Source organism: Nansenia antarctica (assembly GCF_963989245.1).
Source record: "Nansenia antarctica genome assembly, chromosome: 2".
NCBI lineage: Eukaryota > Metazoa > Chordata > Actinopteri > Argentiniformes > Microstomatidae > Nansenia > Nansenia antarctica.
In genome coordinates, this window is record NC_137675.1 from 69266680 (window position 1) to 69291653 (window position 24974).

Consider the following 24974-nt stretch of genomic DNA (forward strand, 5'->3'; position numbering starts at 1 on the left):
CAGCTCGCAGGTGTACCAGGGGGCTGAGTGCGAGAAGGAGACTGTTGGGGATTTGAGAGGGGCGTGGAGGTCCAGGAGACTGTGCAGAGACTGGTTGTAGAAGTCCACTGACTCAGTGAGTGAGGGGAGATCAACAGAGCCAGAGGAGAGATGTTGGAGGTCCAGGGTCAGGGCGTGGAGGGTGGAGTAGGCATGTTCAACAGAATAAAAGGGTCCTCATACCTGAAGGCAGGTGCAGACAGACTGAAATGTTCTTGTGCCTCTTAAAGCAGTTTTACTTGCAAATGTAATGCAGGTTGTCACATCTGATTAACATCAAGGGGACAATCGTCATCAGCACCCCTAACTGCCTAAATGATCGCAAAGAGGGTGGCTTGCAACATCAACAAGTCCCTAACGAAAGGTCGACATTAACAGGCTTTAGAGAGAAAAACGATGACGACAGCATCAGTTAAATGTATATGTACAATAACAGTGTTGCTTGCTACTGCAAGCACACTAATAATCATCAGTTCGCAATAAGGCAGTATCGTCATAGCCTCCTAAACTAGGAAGACCATCGCGAGATGGACATCATTTGCAGTTCACAAACTTCAGTTCGGTAACTCGTCCCAAGCGAGGATCTAACTCCCTCAAGGTACTGCCGAGACTCGGGGCGGGATACAGGCAGGTCTTACACAGGGGTCGCTATTTAACTGAAAACCCCGACTTCCTTAAATCACCAGTGAATAAGATAAATGTCCCAGAGATAATAACCTTAAGTTTGTATTTCTCTAAACTAAAAATGTATCAATTTCTATAATTTTCTACAAAATAGTACGTTCGAGAGGTGACAGATGGACCAACATTCAATAGGCCTACCTCTTAAAGCAGTTGTACTTGCGAATGCAATGCAGGTAGTCACATCTGATGTCGATGCTCCTCTGGATCTTCGTCACCACACCTAGAAGAGGCAGATTAACAGTAGCCTACATGTGATGGTGTATACTAGTATAGGTGTCTAGACATGCATCATGCGATGGTGAGACACGATGAAACGATTTGCAGCCCAGTGTAAAAAAAAAAAACTCGAAGAGTTATACAAAGTAAAACAATTAAACAGGAGACTGAGAAATGGAATTGAATCTCCACATGTTTTAAAAGATGCAGAAGAAAACAGGCTATTAATGACAGACCGGATGGATACATTTGTGAAGGGACGTGTCAATGCAAGTGCAGTATCCTGGTCAGGGGCGCCGCTAGAGATTCTGGGCCCCATGACAGAATATCATTTTGGGCCCCCCCACCTAAACCACCCATCAACCTAAACCCAGTTGAAGTTGATGAACTATTGATGCACTGCAAGAAATCCAATGATGGACATCTTTTGTAAATGTAATTTAAAATTACAGTTAATACAGGAATCAACAATTCAGCAAAGAAATCTCAACATTATTTAACTTATTAAATTAAGACTTGAACAACACAAGGACAAAAGTATAATTAAATGAAGATTGGAACCCAATTATAAAAAATATAATTTTAATGGGGTGGTATTGTGTCTAAATAAATGTAGATATTGTAAAGATCAGTTGGCCATAATACTGTCAGGATTAGATCAATGAAGAATTACAGCAGAGATATTTACTGACTCAGCATTGCTTGTTTCACACAAAGACAAACGTGTCTTATACAAGAGGGAGCAACACAGACATGGTGCCAGCGAAATTGAATGTGAAATGGGAAGATTTTTATTTTTACACTGCGGCAGTACTGTGGAATAGTATACCTGGAGAGCTAAAAACGATATCTAGCCTAATGCACAACGATTCAAGATAGGAGTAAAGAGATCAAATCAAATCAAAGCTAAACGCTGGGCCTTCTTAGTAGCAAAATCTTTAATAAGATCCTTGAAATCTAGTGATGAAGCCAACTTGCTGTGCTGCTGTCATTGTCCTTTGTTACTTCTTGCTCTTCTTCTTCTGCCTCTTTACCTCTTAATTGTTTAAATTGTATTTAATTTAGCCATTTAGCAGACACTTTTAATCCAAACAATTACGAATTACCGGGACATTCCCCCTGGAGTAACTGAAGGCTAAGTGCCTTACTCAAGGGCACACTAGTAGTGGTGTGGTTTCAGGCGGGATTTGAACTCGCAACCTTCCGATCACAAGTCCAACTCACTATCCACTACTAGACCACCACTACCCCCCCCCCCCCCCCCACCTCTGCTCTCCTCTCTGGCTGCCTTGCTTGAAGAGGGCCCTGGCATGGAGTATCCATAGGTACATAATTGATAATATGTCCTATAATAGTATTAACATATTAATAATACATACATTACACCAGATTAGCTAACTTAAATGTTATCTAGCTAGCTAACAATATTATTAAGATGCCAGTGGTCAATGTTATTGCAATTACTGGAAGAACTATTAACTAAATATGAATATTAGCTAAAGTTGTATTCAATGCTTGCATGGTAATGCAGCATACATTAAAATATTCAAAATCTGTTTGTTAACCCCAAACTCCTACTGCTCACCTCCTTCTCCTTCAACTGGGAGGTGCATCTGTGCATGACGTCATTAGCATGTAACATTATACTAGTTAGCTAGCTATAATAGCAAGAGTGCATAACTGCTGGATACAAATTCACTGAGCTCTAATAACCTATATTTGGACCAAAATTGCCCTCATCTCATACATTTAACTTAAATTATACTGACAGTGCACTGTAAGTTAACTTTACTTGAAGTTAATGTTAATTAGCTATAGCGAGCTAACTAGATCATCCACGCAGTGATTAGATCACTAAACCACTGTTTTTAGTGATTTTTTTTACTTTTCTCTTTTGAGACCCTGACTTTGGCTTTGCCTTTCACGACATCGTCCACGCACGCACACGTACATTTGATGCATTTCCAATCTGGCTGTCCTCCATCTGTCCCACACACATGCTACAGCAGGACATGTTGGTCATGGAAACCTTGTCAGACTATTTGCGGTAACGTTCCTCTCGTCTAGCAGCTCGCGCGGTGGACTGAACCATGCAGTGAATAAAGAGAGGGGTAAATAATAAGGCTCAATTTTGTTAAACATAGAGAAACAAAACTCCAGTTTGTTTATTTTGTGACTTTTTTTTAATACATAGAATTATAATTTGAATTCGGCTACATTAACGTCCTTAATAATAATAATAATAATAATATAATATTATTTTTTTTTTTTTTTTTTTTTAAGATTCTCATGGGCCCCTGTCAGTGCTGGGCCCTTAGAATCGTCCTAACTTACCACCCCCTTAGCGGCGCCCCTGATCCTGGTGAAAATGGGAGGGTGGTCTGCAACAGCAATTTAACAAGTCCCCACAGGCTGGGCAAAGAAACACATTTAAGAGGCTTTACAAAAGGTGAAATCCATGAATGCATCAGCTAATGCCTTATGGCAGTATCGTCATAGAAAGATCTGAAGACCATCGTGATAGACATCATATGCAGTTCACAAACTTCGGTACAGCGCTTTCAGTGGCCGTTCCAGCCGAGGATCGAACTCACGACCTTCCGCTAACCAACCGGCCACGCAAGCCACTGCCCCACGTGTTGTCTCATTCGAGTCGAAGTTAAAGTCTCTCTTATACACTGAGTTGCCAGATGGGGCGGGTTACCGCAGAATGGGGTACTTTTGATCACACTGGGCCGGAAAAAAAACATTTTGGATAAATAGCATTTAGGCGACATCAAAATGTCCGTACCTGAAAGTTACAAAGTGCGTGAAGTTAAAACACACCCTAGTAGCTATGTGAGGGTTTTTGTTGTAATTTGACAAACATCATTGGCAACAGACAGTTTAGGGGCAGGAGATCGGCACAAGCCCAATAATAATTAGGTTTTGGTGGATTTAGCGGTTTTTAGACTGAGGTTAGACTGGAAAAGGAAAACACTACCACCGTCACCAGTGAATAACAGAAATATGTTGGACATTCTGGGAGTTTCATTTCAGTGGACAATATGCAATCGTGACGTTAGAATTATACGGTTCTATCTCCATTTTTGTCAATTTAGTTTTTTTCCCCCTGGTCTGGTGTTATTTTTAAATGTTGGCATTTTTGAGTTAGTAATTCATAAAATAAAGGTTCCATCTCACAAAACATAATGGAATGTAAAAACTTTGACGCTCAAGCTCAATATCTCTGAACTACCCTAAACGGAGATAGAACCTTATAATTCTAAACTCACGCAATGACAAATGAAGCGGTATTCACCGCCACAAAAAAGCAAAACACTGGCAGCTAAAACCTGTTGCTCACCTTGTTAAGACGTGCAGCAACTGACAAACATTTTACCTATTTTAAAGGCATGGACTGTCGTTAGGTTCATTGTAATCACATGTGTCAGTTAGCCACCATCTACCCTCACCCAATACAAACACACCAATTAACTGTGATTTGAAAAGTATGGTGAAGGATTATCGACGAAGGGTTTGGTTATGAAACACAAAGCTCGAGATCTAGACAAAAAGCTGACACACCTATCTCCAGGGACCACCAATCAGACAGCTCGATTATCTTCCTTCTGACCCGGATTACGTTTATAAATATTAGGCCCAGGAGTGAGGAACACAGGATGTTCAGAAAGATCATATTCTTGCAGTGGAGTGGTCTGAATTCAATCACTTATTGCTAAAACCTTAGCTAAAAGTCGTTTTAATTATAACTATCGATGAAGTTATAAAGGGATTCATTGTTTTTTATTTGGGATTAATCTAATTGAAGTATAAATGCAACAAACTCTCTGGCCAACCAAACCACAATCAATGCCAAGTAGAAAATAAGACCTCAAGGACCAGTATTTGAACCATGCCATAGGCTTCTGTCCTAGGACATTTAATACAGACAATAACTCATAGGGAAAAAAACTGGGCAGAGTACCGTAGTTAATTTTGTTAACCTATTTCTGTAGTTAATCATTCATACAAACTGCTTAACGTGGAGCGTGAGAGCAGCACTAGTTCTCACATTTCTGTATGTTCCATTACCAGTGAGATATCCAAAAGGGTTTCTCCTTCAATACTAACCTCATCTTAATCCTAAATTGTATACAAAAATGCTACAGTGAGACAGTTAATGAACACAGTAAGTCAATTTAAGAGTTCAGGAAAGGGCTCCTTGCATTATAAACATAAGAAATAAAGTCAGGAGACAAGACGCAGAACATTGGATTTATTTCATCGCCAATCGCTAATTTATTTCATCGCCATCGCTAATGTCTCCTAGAACTTCTGGAACTGCTTCTTGGCTCCAGCAGCCTTTGTGACCTTGAGAACATTGAATCTCACAGTCTTGCTGAGTGGTCGGCACTCTCCAACAGTTACAATGTCTCCACACGAGACGTCTCTGTAGAAGAGATGAGAAAGAGATTAGACAAAGATCTTGGAATGACAGACACTGCTTTTCAGGAGATAACAGATATGATGACTTCAATATTCGAGGGAAGTTGTGGGCTAAGCTGCATCAGTATTGCCCTAAGGCATTGTCGTCATAACCACAAGGCTTGGAAGACCATCGTGAGAAAATCATCATTTGCAGCCCAACTACCAATTGAAACAGGTAACCCAAATCATCCTTCCTAAGCTCTAGCCAACCTCAACCACTGTTAAGTGATTTAATTCAGAGGATAAGCACAGGTTTTACAGGCGTACTAGGTATGTGTAACAGCAGAGGGTCCTCATACCTGAAGGCAGGTGACAGATGGACTGACATGTTCTTGTGCCTCTTCTCAAATCGGTTGTACTTGCGGATGTAATGCAGGTAGTCACGTCTGATGACAATAGTCCTCTGCATCTTCATCTTGGTCACCACACCTAGATTCAGACAAACAAATACATTAGAAAGGAATGGTTAAACTAAGCAGTTCTCATTACAGTTGGGGATATGCTTGGCTGGCAGACAGTGTAGTTTATGTTAACTACTGTTTCTGCCTAATACTCATTCAGTCAAGGAATGCACTGAGACAGGTTGTGAGAGTACACACAGGATGAAAACAAGGGTTCAGTCACTGGGCTGCATCAGTATTGCCATAAGGCGTTGTCGTCATAACTACAAGGCTTGGAAGACCATCGTGAGAAAATCATCATTTGCAGCCCAGTGGGAGGAAAAAAACACTGACATTATCTGATAGCTGAATCTACACTAATTTAGTTTGGGTTGGAAGAGTAAAAAAAAGAAAATAAATCAGGACTGACCAGAGAGGATACGACCGCGAATGGACACATCTCCGGTGAAGGGGCATTTCTTGTCAATGTAAGTGCCGTCAATAGCCTGGAGAATCAAAAGTAATGTTAGGGGGGTTTGTTAACAACATCGATTTCACATGTCGCTAAAGGCTGGGTAAACAATATAAGCTTTGGAAAAACTCTATTGCTGCATCAGTGTTGCCATGAGGCAGTGTCGTCAGAGCCTCAAAGGCTTGGAAGACCATCGTGAGAAAAATCATAATTTGCAGATTACAAACAGAACTTTTAAATTGACTAATGAACCCGACAGTAATAAGATATCAGGCATTTCGACCCAAGACTGTGCTCTGCACTGCCCACACATTCGGAGCATTACTAGTTCTTTTTTTTCTTTTTCTTTTTACTACTTGAATGTTACCTCTCTTGGGGTTTTGAAGCCAAGACCAACGCTCTTGTGGTAGCGTGGGAGCTTCTCCTTAGCCTCCTTTCCACCTTCACCGACCAGAACACGCTTCTTGTTCTGGAAGATAGTGGGCTGCTTCTGATATGCCCTCTCGGTCTGTGGGGTAAACAAACTGGTCAATAATGTACGCGCACTATAACTGGCACTTTGTTCCAGCTTTAATCCAAACAGATGTGACAAGAGAACAAGAATATAACGTTGTCTATGGTGCATCAGTGTTTCATTTCGTCAAAGCCTAAAATGAATGCTTGGAAAACCATCGTCAGATCGTGAGTAACAATTCAGCTATACAAATAACGTAGTGACAGTTAAATATCAAAATTAACTTGTGCCTATTAGCCTTTCCTTTCTATGGCATTTTGGAAAATACGATGACCATCAATGGCTGAGTTTATATCGCAACAAACTGACGACTATGTAGGGTTTGCGACCACTAACTACAATTGCAAGTTATTGTTGTATCGAATTTCCTGAGCGGACTAAGAAATGTAGACAAAGTTAACGCTGAATATAAGGCCTCGCCAACCCGCTTGCTAGCTAGCTCATCAACTTCCGACAATGCGCTCCACACTGCACGCGACAGTCGATCAGAAAATATGATTTACACGTCTTAACATGGCTTTAAACACTTCGTTGGGACACTTGTCACATATTTAACATTGCGTAGTGTACGTTACCCAGCTAGAACATTTGCTTTGTATTCATTAGTGCAAATAAATGTCACCACGCCGTGGTGGAAAACGTACTTGTGCGTCTGCCATCTTTGCCTGCCGAGTCGTAAAGAGACCTACGCATGCGCGCGACGGACCAAAGACAGCGGGGACAGGATATGACGTTGAGAAAGGGCCAGGCTGGGAGGAGCTTAAGCAAATCTATTTTTCTTTTTAGTTGACGTTGTATGTAGTTAGTTGACGTTTAGTTGATGTAGTATGCCAACAATATGAGGTCATTTGAGGTCAAATGTTACGTATATGTATAACGGTACAATTGTATTTTGTGATAAGTACAATGCCCTGCGCGCAACACCACCTAGCTCCAATAAAGCTCACTGGCCACTCCCTGTTACCATCAACACGTGTGTCACGTGATAATAAGCGGAAACACATTCTGAACTGTACAAGTGAAGATGGCAGCGCTGTCCGGAGGAGGTGATGGTGCAGGTAGCTACATTTATGATCGATCAGGAATGGGGCACTAATTAGATCAGGAATTGCCCAAGCCCGAACGAAAATAAAGTGCCACGATTAATAAGTCGAGTACTGTGGAGTCCAGTTATTGTCATAGCCTCGTATCTCTGGCTAATGTTGGCTAGCTAGCGCGTTAGCAAGTGTAGTAACAACAACACCCATCTGAAACATGTCCGTACAATCTCTGTCCGCGTTGACAGCGAGCGGGGAGCAAGTATTACTTATACTCCAGGAGGCACAATAAAGTGCTCTAATTTAAGCAGTTAGTTAAGTAGCCAATAGTCTTGCTTTTACGTTTGGATTTAGCAAAACCATTTCAGTTTATATCCCATGAAACATGTTGACACTTGTCATGACTAAATTCAAACATGTTAAGCTCATTTGGTAGCTGTAGTGTTTCTGGAAAAACTAAATGGCCAAATATTACATTACACACATAATGACCTAACAGCAGTGCTGCTCTGTGTTTTCAGGTAATGGCAGTGATCAGATACTAGACGTGGGAACTGCATTACTAAAAGAGTGAGTTGGTCGATGCATTTCCCCCACTTTCATAATTGAAATTGTATCTCTATCTTTGAATCCTACTGACCATCTGTACATCATTTACCTGTGTGTGACCCTCTCTGTGCAGTTTCATCTATGAGCGGGTTCGTCGGCATGGTGACAGCAATGCAGTGATAACACGGACCCAGTTAGGCGGGGGCGAGCTCTGTGACCCCAACCATAAGAAGCTCGCCCAGTGCCTACAGCAGATTGGGGACGAGCTTGATGGCAATGTTCAACTCCAAAGGTATCTCCTCCTGAGAGTCACCTTCAATCAAGTGCTTGAAATATAGTGTGACCTTTGAGTAACTTTGCCTGGCACAATAAGTAAGTTAAATATTTTTCCTGTGTTTCCTCTTTCAGCATGATTAATGATTCTGCACTGCAGCCTTCCAAAGACGTATTTGTGAGAGTGGCCTATGAAATTTTCTCTGATGGCAAATTCAACTGGGGCAGAGTGGTGGCACTCTTCTACTTTGCCTGTCGACTGGTCATCAAGGTGAGTGAAATGGCCGTTGCAGGCTTCACTCTCCTTCTCTTGATCCACTGGACATGTTAAAAGGGCCTGACCAGATACACTCTCTCGCTTTCTCTCTCAGGGGTGCAAACTTGTCACCTTTCGGCGAAATTCGCAGTTTTTACCTAAAAAATAGGTCACCCATGTGAATCGTGAATCTACATCTCATCTCATCCAAGTCACATGATGCCCGAGCTAACATCTTCCTGTCTGCTAAACTCTGCTGCTGTTGAAATAAAACGTCTTAAAAAGGTATTAAGATGGAAGTAGAAACATAACTCTGTCTCTCTCTCTCATCAGGCTCTGGTGACTAAGGTCCCTGACATCATCAGAACCATTATCCACTGGACCACAGACTACCTGCGTGATCATGTGATCAACTGGATACGGGAACAGGGTGGCTGGGTAAGGAGTCAGAGTTTGAATGGACCTGCTTTTATATCCAGTACATTGTTTTTATGTGAATGTATATTTCAGTTCATATGATTTCATAGCACAGTGTTGATGCCAGAAGTGGTGTTGATGAAGGTTGATAACAATGGTGTCTGTCTTCTCTTAATTCTTAGGAGGGAATCCGCTCCCACTTTGGCACTCCCACCTGGCAGACCGTTGGGGTATTCCTGGCTGGAGTTCTCACCACTGTTCTGGTTATACGCAAGCTGTGAGGGAGAGGAGCACTGGAGAGGAAAGGACAAGGAGGGAGGAACAGACGACAGGGAGGGAAAGGGGGTAGGAGGAAGACGTTAAGGGTGGATGGGTTTCTGGGGATAGATGAGGATGTGTGAGAGAGAGAGAGCGAGAGAGAGAGAGAGAGAGAGAGCGAGAGAGAGAGAGAGAGAGAGAGAGAGAGAGAGAGAGAGAGAGAGAGAGAGAGAGAGAGAGAGAGAGAGAGAGAGAGAGAGAGAGAGAGAGAGAGAGAGAGAGAGAGAGAGAGAGAGAGAGAGAGAGAGAGAGAGAGAGAGAGAGAGAGAGAGAGAGAGAGAGAGAGAGAGAGAGAGAGAGAGAGAGAGAGAGAGAGAGTTGGGGGCGGAAGAACTCAGCATTGGACCTAATGAAACACTCCTCTTTCCCACCCCCCATCGATGGCAAAGGATTGGGAATTAATATGAGTCTTACCTCTTCCCAACGCCACTGAAAATGTGAGCGGCTATAGACTGCACACATGAAAGAAGGATGGAGAGAAAGATGGAGAGACTCATCCAGGGCACATCTTTTAATTAATTTATTTTTTGTTCTTGTAAACAAACAGTCACTGCATTTAATTCTTGCTGCCTAAGTCTCTAAAAGATATGATATGGTATGAAATGAATATTTTTGTTGTAAGGTTAACTGCGAGTTAAGACTGATTTTTTTTACTGCGCTTTATTTTCCTTGCACTTTCTTCTCTTCCTGAGTCTCTCCTTTTTCCAATCTGATCATTCTCTCCATCCATCTCATCATGGTATCTATGCTTGAGTATGCATTATCACATGTGTGTCTGTGAGTGAGTGTTAACATGTGCTAATGTATGATCTTATGATCAGCTGATATGGAAGGTATGTGTGCAATCTGTATGTGTCTGCCCATGCAAGTGCCCAATACTTCCTGTACTTCAGACAAATGGCACTGTGCTTCTCTCACAGATGTTTACCTCTCTCAGCATAGTGTTCACGTACTGTATTTAAAGTGAGCTATCTAAACTCAGACCACAATCGTATCTTCATGAAATGCTGTTTTTATACACACCTTTTCTTGTTAATTTCTCTTAAGTTGTTAGTGCCTTGGTCTTTTTTCTTTTCTTACAATAAAATCACTTTGATATTGCTCTAAATCTTTCACCTTTTCTATCTTTTGTATAGCGATCAATTTGTTCATTGATCATTGTTCATTTGATCATTTCCCCCAAAGCAATCATTTTGCAGTGACTATGTTTGTTTTGTATGTTGAAAATAAAGGTTTTTATGGATTTCAATCAAGTAGTGAGTTGTGAAATATTGGTCAGTGAATTGATGCAATGAAAATATTAAAATCCCAGAAAAAAAAGAAGCAATTTTATTTAATCATGATCATTTGTAGTCAGGTAAATAGGTTTGAGATGGAAACAGTCTAGTGGTTACATTTACCTCAGTGCTTTTCCATACATGGAATCAGATTAATACGCAAATATGGCAGAATCTCCTTTTCTAGTCTTCAGTGACAGATACACAGAGAAACACATTTAATTAAAAGGCAGGTTCTCGTGTCTCCAGCACCCCTTCCCTGATCCTCCATCTCCAGGCAGGGCAGGAGTCAGGGGCAGGGACACAGCGCAGCTGGAGGCCAGAATCCTGCACCTCCTCAACATGGGACACTGGCTGCCCGTCCTGAGTCTCCATGGTGAACACCCTCTCAGAGATCTAGGAGGAAAGGGCACACATATAAGATTTCTGTCATTGTAAGGAAGGCCTGTGTAGTGAGAGACAAGGACAAACAGTTAGGCACATTCATGTTTGTTGTGTATTTTGATACCTCTTATCAAAGTACAAATGTTAATGTGCATCTGATTGTTTTACAGGAAGGCATGAGAACCTGTGAGTCCTCCCTCACCTGATCGCTTATTCCTGTGGCGATGTGGCCCACCTTTACCCTGCGTGTCTCTCTGATCCGAAGGCTCCGGCCGTTTAAGTCTCTGATGCAGATGTCCACTCCTGAGCCAATCAGAGAGGAGACAAACAACCAGTATTAGTGCACTTGACATGTTTTTCAGCTTGGATGAGATTACTGTATGCGATTGTTGTAAAGTTAATAACAACAGGGCAGCTCATTTATTGATAGCCTATTCAACATTAGAGAGAATCATAAGCATCCTGTAACTTTGCCCCTTTGTGAGTAAAAAATCCCAGGTTACTATAACAGGTAGAGTCCGATCACTCACCCTCAAAGAATCGGGGTGGGGGCAGGTGGGTGTGGCCCAGCCAGTCCATACTAAAAACCTGTCCATCTGGTTGGCTGTTGTAGGAGAACACACCAGAGCTGAGGTCGTCTCCAGGGCTGACGGACCAGCGGCCTGAGTCCTGCAGTCAGGGAGAAGGGACAGGGGAACAGAGAGTATGAGCATGAACATGAGCATGAATGAGCATGTGTATGAATGCTGTGAGAGTGCTAGTAATGCAACCAAGGGACCCATATATACTCAAACACACCCATCCCTCTCAACTGGTAATGGTTGATCTATGGTGAAATAGAGAGGCGCATCTGAGAGAGATTTTTCTTCTATCACAAGCAGGGTGCGTTACCTTTTTGTCCCCTAATTCCCAATTGGAGTGACAGTCGCTGCTCAAGCATGACAGCAGTTGCTCCTGGATCTCAGCGGAGTATATCTGAGACAGACTGCTCAGATAGAAATCTGCACACAAAGACAAAGCAGCAAATAAGCACCTAGAAAAAGTGATATAATGAAAAGGGCTAGGACATAGGGCCAACAGTAAACACACAAAGCTGACCCTTACCTATCTCCAGTTTGCGCAGTTCAAGCTCGGACACGGTGGACGTGACGTTGGCCATGTTGTGTTTTTGCCTGTCATGCCGATGTGTGTGTAGGGGGAGAGGGGAGCCTGGTAAAGACATCTTCTCCTCAGCATTTGCCTCCTCTTCCTCTTCTTCGTCTTTGTTCAGCTCCGTCCTCTTCTTCCCTGGGCTCATGGATTGCAGCCATAGTTCAGGGAGTTCCTCAGAGGAGGTGTGTGTGCTGGATGAGGGCCGTGAGGAGTAGGGGGGAATGTCTGCTTTCTGCAAGGGCTCCTTGTACGACCCTCTGATGGGGCTGCTGAGTCCTCCCACTGCAATCACACCAACACACAGTAGGTTAGCCACATCACACCAACACACAGTAGGTTAGCCACATCACACCAACACACAGCAGGTTAGCCACATCACACCAACACACAGTAGGTTAGCCACATCACACCAACACACAGCAGGTTAGCCACATCACACCAACACACAGCAGGTTAGCCACATCACACCAACACACAGTAGGTTAGCCACATCACACCAACACACAGCAGGTTAGCCACATCACACCAACACACAGTAGGTTAGCCACATCACACCAACACACAGCAGGTTAGCCACATCACACCAACACACAGCAGGTTAGCCACATCACACCAACACACAGCAGGTTAGCCACATCACACCAACACACAGTAGGTTAGCCACATCACACCAACACACAGCAGGTTAGCCACATCACACCAACACACAGTAGGTTAGCCACATCACACCAACACACAGTAGGTTAGCCACATCACACCAACACACAGTAGGTTAGCCACATCACACCAACACACAGTAGGTTAGCCACATCACACCAACACACAGCAGGTTAGCCACATCACACCAACACACAGTAGGTTAGCCACATCACACCAACACACAGTAGGTTAGCCACATCACACCAACACACAGTAGGTTAGCCACATCACACCAACACACAGTAGGTTAGCCACATCACACCAACACACAGTAGGTTAGCCACATCACACCAACACACAGTAGGTTAGCCACATCACACCAACACACAGCAGGTTAGCCACATCACACCAACACACAGCAGGTTAGCCACATCACACCAACACACAGTAGGTTAGCCACATCACACCAACACACAGCAGGTTAGCCACATCACACCAACACACAGCAGGTTAGCCACATCACACCAACACACAGCAGGTTAGCCACATCACACCAACACACAGTAGGTTAGCCACATCACACCAACACACAGCAGGTTAGCCACATCACACCAACACACAGCAGGTTAGCCACATCACACCAACACACAGCAGGTTAGCCACATCACACCAACATGGAGAATGACCAGCGCCTACCTATCCTGATAATGTGCAGTTTAGAAATACATATATTGCTCCTATCAGGCTATCATATACATTCACCGAACACTTTATTAGGAACACTATACTAATACGGGGTAGGGCCTCCCTTTGCTCTCAAAACAGCCTCAATTATTTGTGGAATTGATTCCACAAGATGTTGGAAACATCTTCTTTGAGATTCTGGTCCATGATGACATCATGATTGCATCATGCAATTACTGCAATTTCAAGCTGTGAATCTTCCATTCTACCACATTCCAAAGGTGTTCTATTGGATTAAGATCTGGTGACTGGGAAGGCCACTGAAGAACAGTGAACTCATTGTCATGTTCATGAAATCAGTTTGAGACAACTTTTGCTTTGTAACATGGTGCTTTATCATGCTGGAAGTAGCCATTGGGAGATGGGTAAATTGTGGCCATGAAGGGATGCACATGGTCAGCAACAATACTTAAATAGGCTGTGGCATTCAAGCAATGATTGATTGGTATTAACAGGCACAAAGTGTGCCAAGAAAACATTCCCCACACCATTACACCACCCCCATGAATGAGAAGGTGTACAGGTGTTCCTAGTGTGTAGATGATATCTAAGGACTTATGTTTTACTTAAGAAAAGTAATAGTGCAGCTCCTGTTACCTTCTCTTAGGGCTCTGGTTGCCTTTCCCTTGAGTTCAGAGGCAGATGCTCTCTTGATTGGCTCCTTCTGCAGTCCCACCTTTACAACTTCAGCAGTGAAGGGACTACAATCGGGAGGGATCTCTCTCAGAGGCGGTGGTTCATCAGCTATCTGTATCCATGGAGACACAAACGAGCAGTTGAATCTTAGGCCAGATGTTGGCTTACAGGTAAGCTATTTCTCAAACTTCAGGTGAATCTTGTCAATGACCCTACAGTATGCTGAATATATTGTATAAATGCATTGTGACAATATTGGCACTAAGTACTTCAAACGACGTACTTTTGCTCAAATCACGAGTGATGAGTGACTTTTGTATGATACCTTGAGGTAGAGTGGGCGGGAGTAGTATCGTGTCCAGGGCTGGCACCCATTGAGCATGTGCAGTAACATACAGCAGCTGCTCCACACGTCTGCTTTGGCTCCTCGGGGCTCCCCTTTCACTACCTCAGGGGCCATGTGAGTCTCTGTGCCCTTCAGGTCTGTTCACGCACAGAAAAAAAACAGACAGTGAAAATTGAGGCATGATAACAGGTCACATGTTTTGTATCGATTTGATATAGTCAACGTTTGAGTAAATGTTCATTAATGCTACCTGGATTTGTACTGTGGTGGTTCTGTCTATTTGTGTCCAGTCTCTCTGAGTGTCCAAAGTCACACAGAAAGGTGTCCTTCCCATCCTCTGACAGCAACACATTGTCAGCTGTAAGACATAGACACAGGAATTCTCTGTTGGACTATGTTGGATTTGGTGACTGCTGTTCTATAATCCTTAGATGAGACAGACGCATTTAGCAGCAGTGTAGCTATGCAGACAGAGCGATTCTTTGCTGGTGGTGGCCAAGGGAAAGAGAGAGTAAAATGTGAGTCATGTAAGCTATCAGGGAACAACTGTTGGGCAAAACAATCAACTCTGAAATTAATCTGGGGACTGATAGGAAGGCAGGAAGCAGGTGATTTGGCAATGCCAACTTTTTTTTATCAGCAGCATGCATATCAGACAGCAGGTGGCGTCTGAGCTCTAACACCCCTAACATGTGGTTGTACTTTTGTCCCTCCCTCATGCTCCCGCTCACTCTCGCCCTCACTCTCTTTCGCTTTCTCTCTCAGTGCTTCTCACTCTGTTGCTACGTTTTTCCTCTTTCCCTCTTGAGCTGTATTTTATTTATTTAGGGGGTAGTTGTGGCTTGGATAGTGAGTTGCGCTGGTGATCAGAAGGTCACGATTTCAAATCCCACCTGGGAACACCACCAGCCCTTGAGTAAGGCACTAAGTTTCTCCAGGGAGACTGTCCCTGTCATCTCTAATTGTAAGTCGCTTTGGATAAGAGCATCTGCTAAATGGTAAAAATGTAAATGTTATTTGTTCTTACCCATCTCCTTTGCTCGCTCTCCCTCCCTCCCTCCCTCCCTCCCTCTCTAAGGCACATGCGCCCTCTCTAAAGAGCAGCGGTGAGTCACGCTGTGGGAAATTCCCGGCTTGGCTTGTTCTCTGTGGTACTCTGGTTTCACAACACAGGTGTTAAAGATCAAGACCAAATCTATGACACTTGTGTTCCAACCTACAACTGTGAAAACAGCCGAGCAAAACAACTACTCTTGATGAACAACAATTGAAAATGAACCATATGAACTTCACTGTTGTGTGAAAAGATTAATCAAAATGGCCATCTGTATGAACGTATATATTTTTCTGATGTAGTCATGTAATTACTGATGAACTGCTAATCTTGTCACTATTATCAGTCTTGAAAGTAACCAGTGTCGGTGTGTGTTAGGGCCAATCCCAATTCACTCCTACGGCTTCGTTTTCACCCCTATGGCTTCGTTTTGCGCGTTCACGTTTAGGGGTAGGGCTATCCCAATTCATATTTCATCGAGCCATGGCTTCATTTCGAGGCCTAACTATGGCTTCATTTCGAGCGATTCCAGGACCAGACTAGCTTTGAAGCCATAGGGGTACGCTACCCCTTGATTCCAGGATGCATTGCGAATCATCTACAGAAATGTTATGTCGCTCTATTCAATGCGGAAATGTCATTTTACTTTCTCTGTAATTACTGTCTTACTATTAATAAAGATTTGAAAAATTATGATAACCATCTTATTATCTTAGTTTAATGTCATTACAATGCATTATAGACCTTTTATTTATAACAAGCATAACCAAAAAAAAACGCTTTTATGTCGGTGCTGTGTCTAACGTGACAGTAACGCAACGCTGCATGACAGTCGAGCATTTCAGAGATGTACAATCATAAATCAATTATTACCTGTGGCGTTTGACAGCGGATGATGGTACACATATGTAAAGTTGTCTATCAAACGTTCGGCTGACTTGTACATGATGCGCATTTTGACCTATTTCCATGTAGTGGCACCCGCAATCTAATCCGAGCAGTTGTTATTATGTAATATTATTAATGGGTTGTATCATTCATTTAAATGCATTATAGACCTTTTCTTTATAACAAGCACAACAACAACAAAACATTATTATGCCGATGTGCTGTGTGTCTAACGTTACAAGCTGATTTGTGCATGACAGCCGCGCATTGACATATTTCCATGTCTGATGGCATATGACACGCGAAATGTAACTACAGTTAAGGATACGCGTAAAGGATGATGATCTATCACCGTTCGACTCTACTGAGAAATGTTTCCGCCTATTTGTCATCTCTCCTTCACGGGCAAATGTGGCCGCGTCCCCAAGAGATCCTCTTTCTAAGTTTTTGACCACGACTACATGATGGAATGATTTTTGGATTCTTGACGACGAATTGTTCTGAGAAAGGCGCTTGGTAACGTGATTTTTGGACAACGCTTTATGACTACTGATGGACTCGTGTGTATGTGGTGGCTGAGGATTGAGGCACGGGTATCTTTGGAGGAACATCGTGCGCTGACAGATCTGGTTAATACTCTGTGTTTTGGTTGGAGTCATTCATTGTCATTATTGCGATGTCCACAAAAAAGACATCGTTGACGGAAGAGACTAAAAAAGGAATGTCTAAACACTACAGTGTGTTGATAACAAACGAAAAAAGATGCTTATAGCACACGCAACAGAAATAAACACAGCTTAAGAAGGCATTGCGAGATGTGTGATTTCGCTGGCAACATATTAACGCGTCATCCGTACCACGTCTATTTAAACCACTGCTGATGACGTATCGGTCGTGAAGGGCTGTCCCATTTCATAGGGGTAGATTTCAACCCCTACGGCTTGTGGCTCTGTTCGAAGGCCTTGGCTCGAAATCGAGTCACACTCGAAAACGAGCCATAGGGGTAGAAAAGGGAATCGGGATTGGGCCTTAGTGTTGGTGTGTGCTGGCCATTTTGTGGGTCTGTGTATTATTAATCTCCCGCTGTAACAATGTTCACAAATCAGCCATTCTGTCTCATTGCTTGGCCTACCCTTTATGTCCAGGTGTAGCACTTGTCTCTTCAGCAGGTGTTCTAGCGCCTCCAACACTTGACAATGGTAGTGCAGGGCAAGGTCTTCTGGCAGTCGACCCCTCTCTGCTAAGAGCTGACCAATAGAGCCTAGAAGCATAGAGCAAGGGGTCAGTAGGGATTTAAAAATCATCTAAAAAACCGCAGGATTGCAGTAATCAGAGCAGACTCTATGATGGACACGTCTAAGACACTATCTGAAACAGAGGTATGGCTCACCAAATTTTAGATCCATGAAGAGGATGGCAAAGGGTCCCTCTCGGACCACTCCAAAGAGTTCCACTACACGGGGAGACTTGAGGGCACTCCACGTACCCACCTCGTCACTATTGAAACTCTGTAGAGGAATCTATGAGTAAATAGAGAGAGCGAGAGATGAGTTGAAGTCATAACTTGTGGAGAGAAAATCATGTGAAGTGTGTACCAGTGGATGTGTGAAGTGTATGTAGTACCTTTTTGGCAGCAAATCTGAAGCCTGTCTTGATGTCTTGAACACTATTCACTTCCCCGTATGAGCCCCTCTTGATAAACTGAGAGAGAAAGTACTCCTTCCCCTCCCTGTACTCATAATCGTCAGGTTGGATGTTCTAATGGGAAATGAACGAGCAAACGTGTGGTGAGTAAAAAAAACGAATATAGGAATATCTTTTTAACACATGAACAGGGAGAGAGGAAAGTGACGTGCTGGAAGTTACCTCATTAAAGATTATGCCCTCATTGGTGTCAAATTCAAACGTGTCTTCATCCTCTGTCTCTATCTCCCTCACATCCTTCTCCATGTCTCTGGAAAATGGACCAGCATAGCACAAGTCCGCCTGACTTACACAACCCCTGAGGCCTGCTAAGGCCAGGGTACAGTCTCCCACACTGCTGAGTGGGGAGTCCGAGTCGCATTCCTGCCCATAGGTGGAGGGATCGGAGCAGAGGCCACAGACCTCGGCACTCCATCCCAGGGTGGCATGGCTAGGGCTGCTGTAGTCCTGTTCCCGGGTATAAAGGGGCGGTCCTGGGTCCTGTTCTTCTGAAGTTTGGATACTGCTACTGCAGGAAGTGCTGTTGTTGCTTCTGCCTCTGTGGGACCCTGATGCCTTTTCCTATCAGGGGCAAAGGAACAACGAGGTGATTCGAAACTTCCACCAGACTAGAGCTCTCATCTATAGGTGATGTTGGCTCTGACAGAGTGTGGTTGAGGCACACTGAAAGGAAGCTTTGTCTGAGTTCTCGGAATCACTTCCTTTACACTTGAGTGCTAATGTTTGTACGATGAAGTTTGCGGAAACTGATTAAAAAAAACAAAAAAAACAAATACTATTCATAACCCTAGACTATGAATCAGTCTGTCTGTTCACCTAGACTACGAAAAAGTATGTCTGTTCACTTTTAAAATGTGTATCTTTGTCTGTAAGAAACATTATGGTGGTAACCTTGAAATATGAATTTCTCTAAGTGTGTTTTTCAAGCAGTTATTGTAGTGTATGGCCTACTCAATATTGTCCATTTTGTGTCCCTGTCTTACCTGGGTTTGAATAGGTCGAGGGGAAGTGCCACTCTCCTGTTCAGGGACACCAGAAGGCACTCTACGTCTCTCCCTCTGCATTCCTCCCTTTCTCTGCTCCTCTTTCTTCTTCTCCTTCCGCTTCTGTCTCCTCCGTGGCTTCTTCCTGGGGGTGCGGTGCGACGGGGAACCCTTGGGGTCCTGGTTTGAGATAGCAGTTGGGTATGCCACATTGTTGTGCTCCGAGAAGAGACTGTGAAAAAAAACACAACGTCTGTGTGAATAGTGTCTGAACTCTGGTAATTCTGTTACCACAAGGAAAGCCAAATGATAGACAAATGATGCCATACCTGCTGGTGAAGCAGTTGGGGGAAGCAACGTAGGAGCGTTCAGAGCAGGATGGACTGAACTGTTGGGAGTCTTGGGTTTCACCTGGGGAGCACAGACAGAGCAGGTGATACCTTGGTGAGCCCCTCTCACTGCCTGGTAGGGCATGCTTCAAGATATTATGTTAAAGGAGCCAATTAATTTTAGCATACTCACATTCAGCCTGGGCGATGAAGGGTGAGTTTTTCCAACAGTTTAGTGGTCCTTCACCCACTTGTTCCGCTGTGCCATGTGTTAGGAGTTTAGTCAGCATAGGTTTGAAACTATACACAAGTTCCATTTTGAAGTCTTTTCCCTGCTCCCCTTCAGTCTCCTCGTCTGGGCTTGGGGAGCTTGGGTAGGATCCCTTCAGCTCTGCTTGGGGTTTGTCAGAGAATGGTGCGGTCGAGTTTAAGACCCTGTGCCTCACCGCCATCTCACCTGCTGGACAAAGAATCAAACAATACACACACTTTGAACATGGTCACTGTCCTATTTTCCCCCTGGTTATGGCTCAAAACTCTTGTTAGTGCCTAACTGCTCATCATTTCGCACTTCAAGTGACACACCTGCCTCTAATAATCAAACTGAACTGGGTGCTGCTGAACTACATTATAAATCATCGCACACCTGTCCATTAGCAAAGATTGGAGCAGAACTTGTGGTTTTCAAGGACTCCAATGGTGTAATCAAATACCTCAGCAGCACTATAGCTTATTAACTTCAGCTAAGAGCATCACTCATGTAAACTGAACTTTGCACCTGCTTAAAATGGAACAATGGCAGGCTTTGTATTGTGGCATAACAGTTTGATTCTTTATCCTTTTCGTTTTATGCTTCATTCCACTGTTTAAGGAAGACATATCAACTATCATATATCTCACCATGGGCGTGTATATATGACATACTGGAACTAGATCATCACTCCTATTTGCTGAAACTTCAAGCTCCTTTGTGGTGAGCGCATGAGACAGGAAATTCAAAATACTCCAGGAAGTAGGCCTCGGCCTGAAGCAGTTCTGTCAGGGTGCTGCATGAGGTCAATGGAGGACATGTCTACACAACTTCACATAATATAGAGTGGTGGCACAGAGTACTTTGAGCAACAAAAACAAAATAAAATCTGTCATGGTTCAGACCTTGAAAATTATTCTGTGTGAAATAAACTACAACGGAGTAGCTTTCTAGCCTAGAAGTATGCAGTTACAAGTTGTTAGGAAAGAGGCATCAAGCATGAGCTATGTCTGAGAGTCCCAAGCTTGTCTGATTTCAGTGGTGAAATGGTGCCTCATTGACAGAAGCACTGAGAGCTCTATGGCTAGTAGAGTTGCTGCAAGTTGCATCAGCGTGTGTGTCTGTGCTGCACTTGACCCCTGTTTGTCCCTCCCTTTTGACCCTTTGAGTACACAGAGGGAGCTTCTTCTTACAGAGGCCCTGTGCTGGCCAGGCTCATTGATTTAGAGCCATTGTATGATCTGCAGGGATTCTCTGCTGGCTAGGCTATTTCACTAACAGAGCAAATACCAGTTTGAATATAATTTACAAACCTAACTAGGCATGTGTAATCACTACAGTTAGTAAACACTAGGTTTAGGCTAGGTCTACACCAATGTCACTGACTTTTCCTTCTTTGCGAATCAATTCCATACATCCCTGTACATCCCTCTAGTCTATCCACTGCTCCACATACTTTGGCTAAGACATACAGACACAGATGTTTTCTCACTAGCCGATCACTTCCTGTTAAAACTAGAGCTCAACACACACCCCTACTCATAAAAATACAGCATAACACCACACCCCAACTGAACCCCAATGGGGAGGAAGCACAGACAAGCCCACTGACAAAGACAGAACCAACAAAAACTGACATTGAGGAAAATAGACATACCGACAGAGGCAGGTCTGAACTGCAGTCTCTCTTCTAGTTGTCCATTCTAAACAACTCACTTACTAAACTTCAATAAAACCTTAACCTTGCACTGTCTCTCTGTAATGTCTGTCTTTCTCTGGTGCCAGACTCCCTCTCTCTCCCTCTGTAATCTTGCTGTATACCTCGGTTGCTCGGCGTCGCTTGATCCTGCTGGCGGTCTGCCAACCGGGGCGAGGAGCTATGATTGGCTGATGGTGACTTACGGGAAATTCATCTCCACTTCCCCTCCATTCCCCTCCCTTTTCTCCCTGCAGCAGAACTGACTGCCTCACTCTGTCCCTCTTTCTCTCTCTTTCTTGCTCTGTCCCTTTTCACTCTCTTTCTTGCTCTGTCCATTTTCACACGCAATGGGACAAGTAAAGCACATTAGTGAAGAGACTCTCTTTAGTTGTGACCAAAATACAAAAGAAACGTTGAATTACCAATGCCATTATAGTAAAAGGTCCCATGGTTGATCTAGAGTCTGTCACGCTCCTTGGCCACACAGTTAAGCCTCTTACAGTACAGCCACAGTGGTGGGGTTATAGAAGGGGTCATGGTTTACGTTACTCTTAAAACACTCATTCAGGGTCAAATACCAAACAAACGATGATGCATGAATAAGGCACTTGATCTTATCAGACCTAATAAAATACTGACATTTAGGCTCCCATTAATCAGTGTCAATGATGTCAATCCACTCTATGCAGGAGTCTGTCGTCTCTATCATCTAGGCGTGTTTTAGTATGTGGGTGGAACTGTCAAACTTTAGCCTCTGTTGATTATCCATACCTTTTTATGATTATAATAATGTATAGAACAAAGTCCCCAATACAAAAAATACAAAGATTAAATGGGAGAAATGTAGGGTTTCATTATCATTCATGTTCAACCTTTCATTTAAACTTAGGAAAATCTCACTTCCATGTTTGGTTTCCTCATTTTAAATGAGGAACAACAATTTACTCATAACAGAACCACTAGGCCTAAATGGCAAAGAAACGCAGAAACATTAAATGTGACATGAAGCCTCATGACAAATAACTACACAAGGATGGAAGTTATTATCACTTAGTTTGATATATTATGGTTGGACTATGTTGCCTCATTGACCTTTAAAGTCATACAATTTGATCGAATGTTATTGTTCATCACTGGGATTAGTTATAAACACTGTACACCTATTACACAATGGAACCCTACAGGCACATTTTATAGGTTGTAACACTGCACTTCACAGCCCAGAAAATCACTCTGTCTCTGACCATAGGGACCACTCCTCCTCCCTCCTGTCCCCTACTCTGAAATTGTTGTACTGTGTTATTACAATGGATTCTGAGGAAATGTGTGTAGACTAGGATAGGCAGCCTAAAACAAGCACAAATGACAGAACGTTAGAAAAGCACAACATTCTGATTAAACTGCTGAAAAGATTCAGGATACAACCGCACGTATACAATGAGCACTGAGTCATACTACACACCCACTAAGATTAGCAGAATACCAAAGGCTTGAGTAAGGACGGCCATGGGCTCCATCTCCTGCAGGACCTGGCTAATTGAACACACCAGTACGCCCCCGCCATCATTGGATACCTGCCAGTACTCTTGGGGCCCCCTTGCAAGCCTTGGGATCAGTGAGAGGTATTCATGGAGTGGCAACTCATGGGAATCTGAAATGAATGGTCTCAATGGATGGGTGACGCAGGACAACACTGTCACTGACTTTCAGTGTGCACAAACATTCCTCACACATCAAAAAGACAAGGGCACCTGATTATTCTGGGGCTAAATATACACCACAAGCAGAGAGGATGATAATGGGTTCGCTCTATGTAATATCATCGGGTTCACGTCAAGTAGCCTACTGAGCAGACTTTACTTGTGAACTAATTGTTCACACACTGTAATTGTGGCCCTTGTTGAATGGATTGCAGTTGTGACAGATGCACCCCTTCACTGGTAACAAACTTGTATTAGACGAACTAAAAAAGTACCGAAATGACGCTGCAGATTGATATTACACAAACAATGCAAGAGGTTCATGTACCACAGAGGCTGATACAGGCCGCGTCTCTTTTCTCATCTATTCAAAGCGTCATTTCAGTGACGCGTAAGTGGCAACTTCACAGTAGGCTATAAGCCCATGGCTACAATAGAAGTTTTTTTTCAATCAATAATAATAACAAATATATAAAAACAAGTCGAAATATAAGTTTCAAAAACTGAAATAACAACTTCTGTACTTCCTCGTTCTTTCTTTTCCTGTTCTAGCTCCGCCATTTCACATATCACATTAAATGCTTGGTGTCATTCGCTCAGAAAGTTATGAATACTGTGTACTGTATAGCATGCCATAGAGTAGACTATTAATGGCAGAGACATTACTTACCGTTCAGTCCAATCGTTTTTTTTTTGGTAAATATAAGGTGTCGGCTGAGCAGCTTCACAGTCCGCTTCGAAATATCCGCCCAATATACTGTGTCTGTGTCTGTGCAGTGGACGAAACGTTTGCGTCAAGGGGTGGACACTAAAAAAGAAAGTAAATGATGACAAAATGTCTGGCTGTAGAATAACACAAAATCGTAAGCATTGAAAGACATTTCACAACATTTTAATTACATATTAGTGCAAGGCAAGTCATAGGTCATTGCACGAGGACTAAATTAATGCTGAAAACATTTCAAAAGTTTATAATTGAGAGATTGTAATCAAGTGCAATACTGAAACACAACTGTGAACATTTCAAACCTGCAAACTGCGACACTTTAAATAAATGTGCAATAACACTATGTGCAATATGACAACCCTCTGGTACATAAGGTTCAGAGATAGGAAATGTTAGGATATTTATAGCATAGCATAGAGTACAGCACAGTGTTTTATTTGTATAGTATAGTATAGTGGATAGTGTACATAGCCTTTATTTATGTAAACCAGCTCTTTTCCCTTCTTGTTTTTAGTTTTTTTCCTAGCACCAGGGGAGCCCCCCCCCCCCAAATTTCGTTGTATGGTACCTGTACTATATTAATGACAATAAAGACCATTCATTCATTCATTCATTCATTCATTCATTCAAATATTTCTTTTACAGGGAGCACGTGCGTGGTAATCGCTCAGACATCACCAAGAGAGCATTTCTACTGATATTTCATCTATAAAAGAAAAAAAACATAGGCTATTGTCTGCAATCGTTCTGTCTTTGTTTATATCGTCTATTTTGTAACGTTTTTTTTTTTTTTTTTCATGCAGTGGTTAATGTTCAGTGTTTTGCCGCTGGATGGCA

General features: G+C 43.0%; 3 protein-coding genes across 3 annotated transcripts; 1 reads left to right on the forward strand and 2 right to left on the reverse strand.

Annotated features, from left to right (window-relative positions):
* Positions 1–5182: 5182 nt before the first annotated feature.
* On the reverse strand, positions 5183–7450 carry LOC308151533 (small ribosomal subunit protein uS17). Its single transcript, XM_080524425.1, has 5 exons — positions 7420–7450; positions 6629–6769; positions 6220–6295; positions 5709–5838; positions 5183–5371 (listed from the first exon to the last, which is right to left on the reverse strand). Exons 1-5 carry the CDS (start codon positions 7432–7434, stop codon positions 5248–5250), a joined length of 486 nt encoding a protein of 161 aa, XP_080380551.1. The 5' UTR covers positions 7435–7450; the 3' UTR covers positions 5183–5247.
* Positions 7451–7799: 349 nt separating this feature from the next.
* On the forward strand, positions 7800–9626 carry baxa (BCL2 associated X, apoptosis regulator a; the record flags this gene model as incomplete). The annotated part of the gene is made up of 6 exons (XM_080523338.1): positions 7800–7833; positions 8334–8382; positions 8495–8653; positions 8770–8905; positions 9224–9328; positions 9490–9626. 6 exons carry the CDS (start codon positions 7800–7802, stop codon positions 9586–9588), a joined length of 582 nt encoding a protein of 193 aa, XP_080379464.1. The 3' UTR covers positions 9589–9626.
* Positions 9627–11020: 1394 nt separating this feature from the next.
* map3k14a (mitogen-activated protein kinase kinase kinase 14a) lies at positions 11021–20213 on the reverse strand (the record flags this gene model as incomplete). Its single annotated transcript, XM_080523340.1, has 15 exons — positions 11021–11298; positions 11489–11589; positions 11817–11955; positions 12178–12287; positions 12391–12720; positions 14419–14569; positions 14783–14940; positions 15054–15161; positions 17878–18006; positions 18136–18265; positions 18369–18503; positions 18612–19010; positions 19433–19664; positions 19762–19843; positions 19955–20213. The coding sequence occupies 15 exons, from the start codon at positions 20211–20213 to the stop codon at positions 11125–11127; spliced, it is 2637 nt and encodes an 878-aa protein (XP_080379466.1). The 3' UTR covers positions 11021–11124.
* Between the last annotated feature and the right edge of the window lie 4761 nt (positions 20214–24974).

Excerpts from the sequence above, each read along its gene's own strand:
- LOC308151533 (XM_080524425.1), bottom strand. Across the intron at positions 6,296-6,628 it reads GCTTCAAAACCCCAAGAGAG|GCTATTGACGGCACTTACAT; the intron begins GTAACATTCAAG and ends TTGATTCTCCAG. Across the intron at positions 5,839-6,219 it reads TCGCGGTCGTATCCTCTCTG|GTGTGGTGACCAAGATGAAG; the intron begins GTCAGTCCTGAT and ends GTCTGAATCTAG.